At 30.1% G+C, this 14,848-nt stretch overlaps 2 protein-coding genes and 1 non-coding gene across 3 annotated transcripts; all 3 read left to right on the forward strand.

Annotated features, from left to right (window-relative positions):
* Nucleotides 1-1,292: 1,292 nt before the first annotated feature.
* Nucleotides 1,293-3,419, forward strand: LOC123212881. Its single transcript, XM_044632108.1, has one exon. The coding sequence runs from the start codon at nt 1,399-1,401 to the stop codon at nt 3,325-3,327; it is 1,929 nt and encodes a 642-aa protein (XP_044488043.1). The 5' UTR covers nt 1,293-1,398; the 3' UTR covers nt 3,328-3,419.
* Nucleotides 3,420-5,584: 2,165 nt separating this feature from the next.
* On the forward strand, nt 5,585-5,657 carry TRNAV-UAC. Its single transcript has one exon. It is a non-coding gene; the product is annotated as a tRNA-Val (tRNA).
* Nucleotides 5,658-10,947: 5,290 nt separating this feature from the next.
* Nucleotides 10,948-12,892, forward strand: LOC123212798 (protein TIFY 9). Its single transcript, XM_044631992.1, has 6 exons — nt 10,948-11,232; nt 11,334-11,508; nt 11,613-11,700; nt 11,798-11,909; nt 12,023-12,080; nt 12,485-12,892. The coding sequence occupies exons 1-6, from the start codon at nt 11,124-11,126 to the stop codon at nt 12,516-12,518; spliced, it is 576 nt and encodes a 191-aa protein (XP_044487927.1). The 5' UTR covers nt 10,948-11,123; the 3' UTR covers nt 12,519-12,892.
* The last annotated feature ends 1,956 nt before the right edge of the window (nt 12,893-14,848 follow it).

Consider the following 14,848-nt stretch of genomic DNA (forward strand, 5'->3'; position numbering starts at 1 on the left):
AAAATAAATAAAATTAATTATATAAATAAATTATATGATTAATTATGAAAGGTAATAAAATAATAATAAATAAAATAAATTATAAAAATAAATTATATAATTAATTATGAATTGTATAATAAAAATAAAAATTGGAATTAATAAAAAATTAAGAAAGAATTTAATTAAATTTAAGAGAATTTGGTTGAATTGAAAGATTGAGAGAGTATTAAGAGTTGAAAGAATGAGAACGGGAGTTTGAAGATTGAGGGAGAAAGTGGAGAGATTGAAATTTTAGAGATTGAAATAGGAAAAAAAAATTTTGAAAAATATTAAAAAATAGGGGGGTGAATTGTTAATTTAAAAAATGCAGGGGACTGCAAGCCAACGGTTCCCTGCGCAGGGAACCGTTGGCTGCTTAATAAATTTAAAAAAAATTCAGAAAATTCAAAAAAATTTCAAAATTTTTTGGTTCAATACAGTAAACCGTCGATTTACATGTCAGTTCATAAACCGTGTGTGAACCGGCGGTTTTACGATTCAAAATTAGATAAATCAGAATCGAACCGCTAAAATCCAGTTTCGATTCCGATTCAGTCCGGTTCTGAGTTTGCTGGTTCCGGTTCCAAGTTTTTTCGGACCAGTTTCGTTTCGGTTCACGGGCCAAACTGGCCCCTGGCCAGGTCTAGCTTACAGACAAGAAGGAAAACATGAAAAAATAAAAAAAAGGTAAGGTGAATTTAATACTCATATTAATAGAGAATAAAAGCATCAAATCCTTCTGGTTAATTTCTCCAACATCAATTTTCCCATGATTAAGGATGGATTTCATCCAAACTGTTCTAATTAAAATTCAAATTTGGATTGAATAAGTTAAACTTGAATCAAGGATTAGTCCCGTTTTTTAAACATAATTAAAATATTTAAATTTGAATTAATTTAAATCGAATTCAACACTTCATAGATTTTAAGTTGACTTTCTAAATTTAAGTTAATCTTAAGATGAATTTTATATAAACTTAATTAAAATCGAATATAACCCTAATTTATTTTATGGGTGATATTATTACTCTCTTCCACCAAATATTGTTAACCTCTCCAATCACTCTTGATAATATTGTATATTAATTAAAATAATTTTAAGTATTATAAATTCCATCTAAATTTAAAGTGATCCAAAATGCTATGGTTGAATTAAATCCACCAGTTTGGCCAAGTGGGTCCATCTGTATACCATAAAAGTTACGGTTCTCGGTCACCACGGCAACTCTTTCTTTCCATATATTCGTAAATAAACTTCACCGCAAAGCAATGTTCTCAATACAAAGACCTTCTCCACTCAAGCGCCTCATCAGAAGCTTACAATTTTCTTGCCAATCAAGCTTTCAAAACTTGCGAACCCACAAACTACATCCCAAAATGGCTTCTCTGCTGGGTCCACCAGAGCTCCGCAAACCAGCCCCACAGTCTCAGCCACAACCACAACAAGCCTCGGAGTCGAAGGCTGATCCTTTTATGGATCTAATGGTGGCCAATTTCAACAAAGCATCACTAGCCACAACGCCTCCCATGGGCTTCACTGAGAATGGTTCAGCAACCTTTCTCTCTTCAGGCAATCCCTGTCTCGATTTCTTCTTCCACGTGGTCCCAGATACTCCACCTCACGATTTGACCCAGCGACTTGTCGCTGCTTGGGCTCACCACCCCTTGACCACTATCAAACTTATCTGTAATCTAAGAGGTGTACGTGGCACCGGCAAGTCCGACAAGGAAGGCTTCTACACGGCTGCGCTTTGGCTACACTCTCTCCACCCCAAGACCTTAGCTTGCAACGTGGCGTCATTTGCAGATTTCGGGTATTTTAAGGATCTCCCTGAGATAATCTACCGACTTTTAGAGGGTCCAGATGTGAGGAGAATACAAAAAGCCGAGTGGATGCAGAGGAAGGGAAGCGGAAGAAGAAAGTCTCACAGAAAATTTGGCTACAGAGTCAATCGCAGAGGATCGCAGAAACGGAAAAACAAAAAATCGTCGATTCCAGAACATATACGTATCAAGAACGCAGAGGAAAGAAACCAACTTGAGAAAGAAAAAGCAAGCAAAACAAGAAAGGAAAAACGATACAGAATGGCGAAGAAAGTCGTGGAGAGATATTCACACGATGCCCATTTTCGGTTCTTGTACGACCGCGTTTCAGATCATTTCGCCGAGTGTCTCAAAAACGACATGAAGTTTTATGAAGCCGGTGACTTTAGGAAGGTGAGCCTGGCGGCAAAATGGTGCCCTTCTATTGACAGTTCGTTTGATCGATCGACATTGATTTGCGAGAGTATAGCAAGAAAAGTTTTTCCCAGAGAATCTTATCCTGAATACGAAGGAATCGAAGAGGCTCATTACGCTTACAGGGTTCGTGACCGATTGAGAAAACAAGTGTTAGTGCGACTGAGGAAGGTTCTTGAATTGCCAGAAGTTTACATAGGAGCAAATAGATGGGACTTGATACCGTACAATAGAGTAGCCTCTGTAGCCATGAAGTTTTATAAAGACAAGTTCTTGAAGCATGATAAAGAACGATTTAGCAAATACTTAGAAGAAGTGAAATCTGGGAAGTCGAAAATTGCAGCGGGTGCATTGCTTCCACATGAGATCATAGCGTCTTTGGACGATCCTGACGGTGGACAAGTAGCAGAGCTCCAATGGAAGAGAATTGTTGATGATATTTTGAAGAAGGGCAAGTTGAGGAACTGTCTAGCAGTATGCGACGTCTCAGGTAGCATGACAGGAACACCAATGGAGGTCTCAGTGGCATTAGGTGTTCTGGTTTCTGAGCTAAGTGAAAAGCCGTGGAATGGGAAATTAATCACTTTCAGTGAAAACCCAGAGCTTCAAATGGTGGAAGGAGTTGATCTAAAATCCAAAACAGAATTCGTGAGGATGATGGACTGGGGACGAAATACTGATTTCCAGAAAGTTTTTGATTTGATATTACAAGTGGCTGTGAATGGGAAGTTAAAACCAGAACAGATGATAAAAAGACTGTTCGTGTTCAGTGACATGGAATTCGATCAAGCTGGGATGAATCCTTGGGAAACAGATTATCAGATTATTGAAAGAAAATACAAAGAGAAGGGATACGGGTCAGTGGTGCCGGAGATAGTGTTCTGGAATTTAAGACACTCTAGAGCAACACCAGTGCCTGGAACACAGAAAGGGGTAGCGCTTGTGAGTGGGTTCTCGAAAAATTTGCTCACATTGTTCCTTGACAATGGTGGAGCCATCGATCCAGAGCTTGCAATGGAAGCTGCCATCTCTGGGAAAGAGTATCAGAAACTAGTTGTCGTGGACTAATTAATATGAATATAAAACAACTTGTAATGATGCTTGATGATGAAAATTTGAACAACAATTAACAAAGATGCTGGTTTATTTTTCTCTAATAATTTTTTTTTTCTAATTTCCTACTATTCTTGATCTTATCTTCGCTTTTGGATGATTTTTTGTTTCAATTATTCTTTGCTAATTTTTATTCCTTCTCTATTGCTATTCTTATTCTTGTTCTCTTTGAATAATTTATGTTGCTTACTTTTCAATTATAATTATATTTATGTTTACCAATTATACAATTTAACGAAAACAAAGGTAGTTTTAATTGTATTTATATTGAAAATATCATAATTGAAAAGTTAAACATGTATGGTTTTATATATCAAAATAAAGTTAAGTGACACACTTATATTTGATTGATACTTAACATTTATAAATTATTATAATAAAATTATGTATAAAAATAATATACATAATGTTAAACATAAATAATAACATGTTATTATGTGATTTATTGTTATTTTATTTTTAATTTAAAACTACTTAATCACATAATAATATTTTATTATTTTATATAAAGTTATATATATAATACTATTCAAATTTTATAATATGATCTATGTTTTTTTAAAGGCTACATCTTGCTACTCCTATAAATTTAGGGAGTTGAGAGCTAGGTAGCCTCTCTGATTATATTATATTAGAGTTAAATTCAAATTAAACTAAATACAGCGTTTTCACCTTGCGAGCCTGGAAATTTTGGTGACTGCCATCGGCTCAGTTTACAGGAAAACAGCTCAGGATTGGCTAAAAAATACTCAGAACAGTGAAACCAAGCCTGAATTTTGATCGGGCTCGCAATGTGGGCTTGTGTTCGTGTTCATTCTTGGGCTCAGATTTGCCCGAAATGTATTGGGCTCATGTTCATACATGAGCTTAGGTTGGGATAGAGCAATAAACAGCTTCCAATGGCGCCGCTTCTCCGCCTGCAATTCTATATTGACAGCTATATTTTCATCAAAAAAGTAAAAATCACACGCATTCTCAGACCCCTACATTATCTTTTTACTTTTTTTTAATTTCTACCAATTTCTCCTGAAATATTTGACAGAAAGCAAAAACGGAAGTTACTTTGACCGCTGAAACCATCATCAGTCATTCAGTCATCATCACCATATCTTCTCATCGTATACCTTTTTTAGGACGGTTGATTTAGGTTATTAAAAATTATTTTAATAATTTATTTTTTATTTTATATATTATTTTATTTTATTTATAATATAATAGATAATATAAATAATAATTTGATTATTACATTTATTTTAAATATTAATAAAATAATATCCATTTTATTATGATTATATTTTTTAAAATAAAAATAACTTTGTATCATTAATATAATAAATAAAATAAAAAAATATTTTAAAATAATTATATTTAAAAATTTTGAATAAAATAACTTATTAATTTTTTATTATCTTTAATTCATCATAATAATTATTTATTTTTTAAAATTTTATTAAATATAATAATTCTTTATATTTAATTATTTTTTAAATAATTTATTTTTAAAATAATTTTTTAAATTTTATAATAAAATATTATTCAACTACACGTCTTAAATAATAGAACAGGTCCATCCCGAAGATTACGCAGCAGCCCCGGAACCAGTATAATAAAAACTCAACACGTGTATACCACACGCGTTGACCGGTTAGAGAGACAACGAAACAAACCGTAGACACTGCTCTTCTAAACCGATCAATGTTGAGTTGACTCTTTAACTCGGGCAGACTGCAGACAGAAGAACATCACCGTTCTAAATCAGCGCCAAGGTGAAGCTGTAGCTTTAAACTTGCTTGACTCTTCAGTATCTTCATCATGGATTGCAAGAATCAGGCACTCTTTCCCTTTCTCGTCTCTCAAATTGATTAAAATGCAGTCTTTTATACGAACGAGTGCCCTGATTTGAAGTGTGAGTTTCTCTTCTGATTTCTCCGAGGAAGAAAGAATCGACCTTTTTCTTTCCCTTTTTGACCAACGTAATCGGCGATTCCTCGTCTACTTCTTGCTTCTTGTACTCTTTCTGGTAGAGTTCCCGTTCATGGCGTGTCCGTTTCGCTTTGAGCCTTAAAGGTTTCTCCGTCTTCCTCTTAGATGCAAAAAATCATATCGAGAAAAATAGCGTTAGGTAATACTGATGAGAGGCACGAACAAAAGTGTGAACCGTGCTGTGATCATAATTGAGTAGGGAAAAAAAAAAGGAAAGGGGAACATCGACGTTGCTGTGGTGTAGTGGTCATCACGTCAGTCTTACACACTGAAGGTCCCCAGTTCGATCCTGGGCAGCAACATCTTGAAATAAGTATCTTTTTTGTAAACTACATAATAAATCGTATTAGAAGTGTTTTCAGGTTCCAATGTGATATGTGCATATGTATGTAGTTTTACAATTCTTAAATTAGAGGGAAATTAAATTCATTTATCTCATGTTCATATGCCTATAATCTAACTATATTGAATGACTTAAAAATTCATAAGTTTGTGATGATCTATAATCCAAATAATAACATCTAAAAATATTGAACTATTAGGACCAAATAGTAAAATTATTTTATAAATTGAATTGAACTTTCATGTTTTCATGTAGAAAAAAATTTTATTCCTTTCCAGATTTTTAGTTTTCTCATAATAATTTTGAAATATTTTTAGAGACGAATTTATTTTAAATTTTGTTTTAAAATAAATGTTTCAGATATTAATTCGTAACATTTTTTCTCTAAAAGACAACACTTCTTGAGAAGAATGTTACAACATGTTTCATCAATTGACAATTGATTGGATTTTGAATTTATTATGCATCAGTTATGATATATCATTTTTGTTTGAATCATTAAAACTTTTAATTTCATTATTATATAAATTATATATATGAAGAATTAATATTAGTTATTAATATCAGATTAATGAGTTATGTCCGAATCATATAAGCCAATCCTGTATATTATTCATAATTATTTTATAAAATTATGATAATATGATAATAAACATAAATTCTTGAACAATAAATTAGATCATTTTTAAAATGTTTGTTTTTTTTTTATATTATTATAACACAATTATATCACTAATTCCACTCAATAGATAAGATCTTACCGTAGACTTAGATATTTCCCGTACTAACACGTGAAAATTTCATTATACAATTTTATTTTTGGAAAATGTGGTGCAAGAATCGTAGTGCCTAACATAGTATATAGGAATCGTGACATTATATGTGGGTATAATTTAGTGAGATTGTTCTGGAATAGCATTATTTAAAGTCCGTCAAAAGTGAAAAATGATGTGATACTTGAGGATTTAAAAGAAACACGAGAATAATACTAAAACACGGGCAAATGAATAATGCTCAACATCATCATAATTATGGATCAAATATCCAAGTATTACGTCATTTAAATTATATTTTCTTTTAGTGTTGAATATTTTAGGCCAAAAGTTCCCAATTAAGGTATAGTGAATCCTCAAATTTTTATTTATTAACTTTCAAAAATCTAAATATTTACTTATAATTTGAAAAACTAACATCTATCCTCCAAAATTAATATAAGATTAAGGATAAAATCATCATTTAACAATAATATTTAATATTTATATCATTTTACCCCTTTAATTTAAAAAATTAACAATTTCACCTAAAATTAAGTTTTGAAAAGTGACATTTTTCCCCTACCTAAGGTTTCCAATTTCACCAACGAATTTTCGGCCAACAATGGTTAATCTCTCTCCCTCCCGGTGTCGTAACTCCCTCTGGTGTTCAATATTGAACCGATGATATCTAGATTCGATAAAATCCAGATGAAGAGTCGAAACTCTTCTTTTGGATCTTTGTTGTTTGGACGAAGTCAGCTTCGTCTAATTGACAATGACGATTCAGATAAGGAGATTGGTCTCTTCTGAACTGTCGTTGTCATCTAGACGAAGTCGACTTCATTTGGACGACTAAAATCCAAACGAAGAGTTTCGACTCTTCATTTGGATTTCATCAAATCCAGATATCGTCGATCCAATATTGAACACCGGAGGGAGATAAGACATCGGGAGGGAGAGAGATCAGTAATCGTTGGTCGGAAATTCACCGGCGAAATTAGAAAACCCTAGATAGGGGGTAAAATATCACTTTTCAAAACTTAATTTTGGGTGAAATTGTTAGTTTTTCAAATTAAAGAGGTAAAATGATATAAATGTTAAATATTATTATTAAATGATGATTTTGTCCTTAATTTTATCTTAATTTTGGAGGATAGGTGTTAGTTTTCCAAACCATAGGTGGGTATTTGGGTTTTTAAAAGTTGGTGGGTGGGAATTTGGAATTCACTATACCTTTTGGCCAATATTTGAAAGTTGTGAACTTATTGATAAATGTTGATTGAAGTACAGCTACTTTTAACTTTTCTTAATATGTAATGTATTCGATGGTAATATTTTGTCGGCAGAAGGTTTTTTAAAGATCAATAAAATTATAAACCGATTATTGATGTGAAAGAAATAATAATGAATATGATGTTTTTAGCGGTTTGGCTTGGGCAACCATACAGCCACATATATTATTGGTTTTAGACACATTCGTGGATAAGAAAGGCTAAGATCCAGATGAACCACCCTACTCATGGGTTGTGTTAACCCACTGAAATAACAAGGTTTGGGGCACGAATTTTAAATTATATATTTTTAAATTTTTTTAATCATACCAAGTTGTGGGCCAAGTTTTTTTCATATGCAAATGTAGAGATATATATAATAGTTAACCTTATCATCTTGTTTAAATAAAAAAATAAAAAAATAAAAAAAATTATCATATCATATAATTGTTGATATATTATTATATAATTATATAATTTAAAATTTAAAATAAAAATAATATATAATGATATATTAATGTTTGTATCTATATTTATATTTATTATTAATATATGTAATTTTATTCTATGACAAGAGAGTTATCACCTATTATATAATACAATAAAATTATGTGTATCTATTTTTGATACATAATTTATATACACAGATGAGGTATTATCATGTGATTGAATGTTTTTTTATTATATGATAACACATGTTTTAAAATAACCTAATCACATGATGACATATTACTGTGTACATGAATTGTGTATCAAAAATAGTATACATAACATTGTTCTATATAATAATGTAAAAATCAATAAGATCTATAAAATAAATATTTAATTGACAAAAATAGGCATTATATTTATTATTATAAATAATAATTATAATAATGATTAATGTTATATATAAATAAGTTTTATTAACTTATTTATATATTTAACATAATAATATATTATTTCATGATTTTGGAATAAAAATAAATAAATAATCACACTATCTAATAATATATTATTATATTGATTTATAAATATAAATTAATAAAATTGATTTATATTTTATATATATAAATAAATTTATTAATTAACAAATAAAAAGAAATTTACCAATAAAATATGTAATATGTGATAAGATTATTTATTTATTTTGTATAAATTAATCTGTATATAATATTATTATAATTAAAAGGAGGTTTAATTTGTAAAACAAATTTTATTTTGATATATACGTAATTAATAAAATTTTGTAGATAAATAATATATAAAATTTTAAATATAAATAATAATATATTATTATATAATTAAATATTATTTAATATTTAATTATATTAATCCTCATAAATAAAATTAATTTGCGTTAACAAACCTCGTGATAACATTGCTCGGCATTTATTTCGTTTTGTCATAATTTATTCGTTTTCCGCCAGAGCACGTTAAAATCACGAACATTATTTTTGTTTTTTTGAATTTCAATGAGATCGCCTACCGTAGAACTTGACGGTGCTGCACTGTTCTCACGGACCCCACAGCCAGATTAGGTATACCGTAAGCATATCAAACTTGATGGCGTGTTCTTTAACGCCGTAAGTCATTTCCCTTACGCTCTGTTCAAAATGTCGAGGACACGCGTCTCGCGGTGATTTTCTTTTTTAGTAGAAATATAAATATGATTTATTTGAAACGGCACCGGTTTCGAGGTGGATTGGAATCACGAGATGGAGTTGGCAGTGCGACAACTTCTGCCGTCTCGTTCATAAAATTAGGCGATAATGACCTTTCAATTTAAACACGTGAGAAAAAGCATCTGTCAGGTTTTTAATCACGTGAATTTTGAGTTTCTTTCGTTCGGTTCACGTTACCTGCTACACAAAAAATATCTATTCTTTCTCCCTTATTTCCTAACAACCCACTGTGTTTCCAATTCCGCCAATTTTGATCAATTAATTAATTAGGGAAAATAGGCTGTCTTTTGTGATTTTACAATAATGTCATTTTTTTCAAAAATATTAAATAAACAAGTGCAAAGAATTTGCGCTTTTAATTATTTTAACAAATTTAAAATTAAATAAAAAACAAATGCATTAAATGAAAATTGAATAATTTTTTATTATCAAAAAATTAATTATTTAAAATTTATTAAATATAAATTATTATTATATTTAATACAAATTAATAAATATAAATAATTATTATATTTGATTAATTTACTTAAATATCTTTAAATTTATCTATTTTAAAATATTTTTCTTATTATTTGATACAATCTTACATTTGTTTAATAAATTTAGTTTAACTTTAACATATTAAATATTATTAAGTAAAATAATATTTGAATATTTTTTTATTATTATCGACCAAACATAATATTTATTTATATATATTAATTTAATTAAACACATTATTAATTTACACCCATAAAAATATATTTTTAAATTTTAATAATAAAATATTTATTAAACTAAACATACCTTAAAAGGTTATACAGAGATAGTGAAAATAATTATATTAAAAATATAAAAAAAAAATATCTATGACAATTCTTTTGCACTTTACATAATAAATAATATAATCATAGAGGCAAACTTATAAATAATAAGTCGAACTATGTTAAACTTATATTATATTCATTATTTATTTATATTGTTATACATTTGTCTTTCTTTTACTCATCTATTATAATTTTATTTTATATTATCATTTTTATAACACAAAAATCCAATTTTATGTATTTTTCACTAGTTTACAAATTGTTATATGCGTATATGGTTACATGGATAAACTCACTTGAATTCACTCTTTGGAAGACAACAAACAAATGAATTTTATAAAGAAAATAAAAAGCCAATTTTGTACGTGGACAACGGTATATAAATTTAAATCTCATTATCTAATTTAATTTAAAAAATATTAAAAATGTAAGGGTAGAATTGTCCAAAAGGCAAGGGGCAGGTAGAGGTTGATTTGGGCAGATAACAGCGACCAAAATTCGCCCGTCGCATTCGAGTCCAAGACAGCCCAAAAAAAAAAAAATAATAATAATAGTTGATAATATTTTGATAAAGACCAACACCAATAATCTAGAGTTGAGCGGGTAAACTTCTGTATGCAATACTAGTTGCGTCGCGCCTTTTAAGTCAAGCGGGACCCATCAATTACTTTTATTTTTAAAATTTTCCACGTACATCACGTGGAAGACGTGTGCTTTTTACGAGCCAAACTAGACCAAAACCTTAGGCGCCTCTCTCTAGAATACTTCTCCCTCTAATTTCTCCACCTCATGTGCACCTCGTGCTTCTTTATTCTCTCTCCCGCTTTCCCATTTAAGTTGTTATCGCCTTCTTTCTCTCGAGCCAAACCACAAATCAGACATTCAAATTTCGTTCTCACAAGAAGAAGAAAACAACAAAAAAGATAATAATGTCGCGTGCTAACGTAGAACTCGATTTCTTTGGCATGGAGAGGAAGGAAATGGCTTCTTCCAAATCTCAGTTTCAGAAGTTCCTTCATCGTCAACGGAGCTTCCGAGGTACGTGCCTGACCTTGCCGTCGTTTTATTCTCTATTTTTGATTAAATTGTTTTTTCTGTGAGGTGTTATGTTTAGAGCTTATTGTTATGAGTTTCTGTAGACCTTCAAGGCGCCATTTCCAAGATTAATCCTGAGATACTCAAATCTGTTATTGCTTCCGGTTCCATGAATGCTGTTGATTCTAAGAAGTTACCGGTCTCCGTGCCGTCTACTCCCAAAGAAGAGCCTGCTGCTTTTTCTGCTTTGCCTCTTTTTAATCATATCTCCGGCTCCAGGTACTTGAATAAAATGTTTCTTTGAAAAACTTGTCATAAGAAAAAATTAAGTTATTTGCCAGGAAAAAATATTCTTATTTATTTGGCTTACGCATATATCTCAGGCCTGGTACTGAGACCCTTCCGGAAACAGCTCCTCTGACTATTTTCTACAATGGAACCGTCACCGTTTTCGATGTTCCTCGAGACAAGGTTTGTATTTACAAGAATATTGAATTAATTAATTTTTATTATCATTTTTTTTTCCGCTAAGAGTTGTTTCTTATTGCAAAATGGAATAATTGTACAGGCTGAATGCATTCTGAAACTTGCCGTTGAAGGAAGCTCCAAAACTGAAGAATCAAAAGACTCGAAAACTGCTACCGACAAACAACAGCTGCTAGAGACTCTTAACACCGGAGGTTAGTTTCGATTACATTGATTCTTCTTATCATTATTCCATCTTAATCACGGAGGAGACTAATTGAACTCTATAAACGGTACTGATTTAGATTATTTTTGGTATGATTTGCAGATTTCCCAATTGCTCGCAAAAAGTCATTGCAGAGATTTCTCGAGAAACGCAGAGAGAGGTAATAAAAAGATCTGATCTTAAATGTCGAATTCGAGAGCCTTATTTTTGAATTTCAAAAACTCCATCAAAATTGTTGCCATATATGAACACTAGTAAGAATGATTAGTCATGTAAATTTAAGTAGAAAATTTTCTCCTTTCATGGAAACCTGGAATGACATGGGCTTTGATCCGAATCAACTTATCGGTAAATACCATCTCAAACGTCCCATTAACATGGCAAACAGAGGCTTACTGCAACTCTGAATCTAGAAAATTTAATATACAAATTCATTACCAGATTAAAAGTAAACATTAAATCCCATAAATATCGAGAGTAATTTTGTTACGTGTGCCTATGATCTTTGAATTTGCATTTTGTAAAAGTAATAATAAATAACACGCGGCACTATTTTGTTTGCAGGTTGACTTCGGTGTCGTTGCCATACGGCTGTTGAAACCTAATACGCGTTTGGGGGCCGACCGAAAAGAGCAACATGGGATGGGACCGGGGCTAGCGAAAGAGGAGATATATATAACAGAGATATGAAAAATAGGTTGTAATGTTTGATGATTAGGTTAAAGTAAAGTTGTATCAGCCTGCCTGCCTGCCTCTTTTGACTGGGTAGATACAAAATATAATACTGGTACAATAGAATGGCTTTTATTTTTGCGGTGGTTGCAACCAACATTTATAGTATTAATGTTGTTTCGTTTGCAATTTAGCTTTTAATGTCTCCTTCCTTGCACTTTCCTAAGGGGTCTTAACGTGTGTACTTAGACCATTCTTTTATTTACTAATTTATTTATTTCTATAAGTTTCAAAGTGACACGTATTCGACTGCTAAATCTCTTCTTTGAATCATATCATTCATATCTGATTATTATTATTATTATAATTATAATTGTTGTTATTGGTGTTGGGTTAACACATGTTGTTGAATCCATGCTTTGTTGGGTGGGATGTCTAATTATTAATAAGATCAAATATGATATATTAAATTAGTACTAATGGGTTGTTAAATGATTCAGTATTATTTTTTTATTTATATTATAATAAGGAATTAGAAAAATACCATTTGATTTTAAGATGCAGAGGAGTGATACATTTCCTTGACTTGTGCCAATTATTATATTTAATTCTAAAATATTTTTATTTAATAATTATTATTATATATAATGACAAAACATTTTCATTTACATGTTTTTGTATTTTAATTATTATATCATCTCTAGGTTGAGGGAGGGCGTTAAAGGAGAGTCACTGGACCATCCTTAATTTAATTTATTTGTGAAATACGTTTTCTTTAATTTTAACCTCTCTACATCTTCTTATCTTGTCTTGCCCTTTTTATGTTTTATTCTTAACTGTACCACTTTTTATTTGAATGGGAAAGATTCACCTACTAATCCATTTTCCACATAAAAAGGAGAAAGAGTTAGTAGCTTATAAAAAAAAAAAATCAATTTATATGAAAATATATGAACAAAATTGAGTAATATTATATATACAAATAAAATTTAACAAATATAAACAAATGAACATTTTAATATATAATTAAGGAATTTAATTGTTTTAATTATTTATAATTTAAAATGGTTAAATCGATTATTTTATACCCCTTAGTATATAATAAGGTTTATTCACGAAGTATCATTGAAAAAGATTTTACGCGCAAAATGGAGAAGAACTTGTGTCGTGGTGGTTGGGAAAATTAAGACGAATGGGCCAAGTTAGGTTTGAGTGGGAGTAGGACTTAATTTTGGACCTAGTAGGTGTAGTTGGAAATGTAAAGTGGAGTACAGGAGGTTGAGTAATCAAATTTCCAAAACGTGATCAATGTTTAGAACTTTACCTGGGTTGATTCCTTCCTTTACGGTACTTGCTTACCAAGTTTGAACCACAATTTCCTCGACAAGACTTTTTACACATTAAATATTTATATCACAAAATTAGTTAAATATTTAATTTACTTTTATTTTCATTTTTATAACTATGAAAAGGAATCGTCCTTCTAACATTAAAAAACTATTTTTTAAGAGATTTTATTGATAATTTATCTTAATTCAAGTTAGTATTGAATCTCTTATCTTATATATTTTTTTGTATAATAATTGAGAACTAAATATTATGTACTAAAGTAGATGATTATGGTAAATTTATGTTAATATATTGTTAAATGTTATTATTTATAAGTTAAAATAGTCGAAATATTGATTGATAGTTCAATTGGGGTTTGAATCTTGTTTGAAGAACGAGTTTATATATTAGTGAATGTTGTTCTTTTTCTTAATTGCAATGTGAAAAATTGTAGGAAGAATGAGTCGATCACCTCGCCTACCCCATTTTCCTATAAGAATTTTCCATTTATCATCTAAGTTTATTGCATTACGTTATAGGTATTGAGAAAAAAATAGAAAAAAACTACATTTAAGATTTATTTCGAAGAACAATGAATTACAGGTGATGATAATGTAATAAAATATGTTGAGAGGAATGAGAGGCTAATTTGTATTCACATAACTGTTGATTTTGAATGATTTATACTGAAAATATGTTAAAGTTTAAGAATCGGTCAAAGTTAGTCAAATATCAATATATTTATCCCTAATGACGTATTCATAGGTTCAATTGAGATTTTAAATAACAATAATTTTGAGTATATGATGGTAGCAGTAAAAAGTTTACAACTTATTTGAAGGAAAAGATGATCAACATGAATAATTTGATAAATGATTACTTTTGCAAATATTTAAGAATTTAATAAATAGAATTAATGAATTTTGA

Source organism: Mangifera indica, chromosome 4 (assembly GCF_011075055.1).
Source record: "Mangifera indica cultivar Alphonso chromosome 4, CATAS_Mindica_2.1, whole genome shotgun sequence".
Classification (NCBI taxonomy): Eukaryota; Viridiplantae; Streptophyta; class Magnoliopsida; order Sapindales; family Anacardiaceae; genus Mangifera; species Mangifera indica.

Excerpts from the sequence above, each read along its gene's own strand:
- LOC123212881 (XM_044632108.1), top strand. The coding sequence starts at position 1,399 with ATGGCTTCTCTGCTGGGTCCACCAGAGCTCCGCAAACCAGCCCCACAG.
- LOC123212798 (XM_044631992.1), top strand. The coding sequence starts at position 11,124 with ATGTCGCGTGCTAACGTAGAACTCGATTTCTTTGGCATGGAGAGGAAG. Across the intron at positions 11,701-11,797 it reads TCGATGTTCCTCGAGACAAG|GCTGAATGCATTCTGAAACT; the intron begins GTTTGTATTTAC and ends ATAATTGTACAG. Across the intron at positions 11,910-12,022 it reads AGAGACTCTTAACACCGGAG|ATTTCCCAATTGCTCGCAAA; the intron begins GTTAGTTTCGAT and ends TATGATTTGCAG.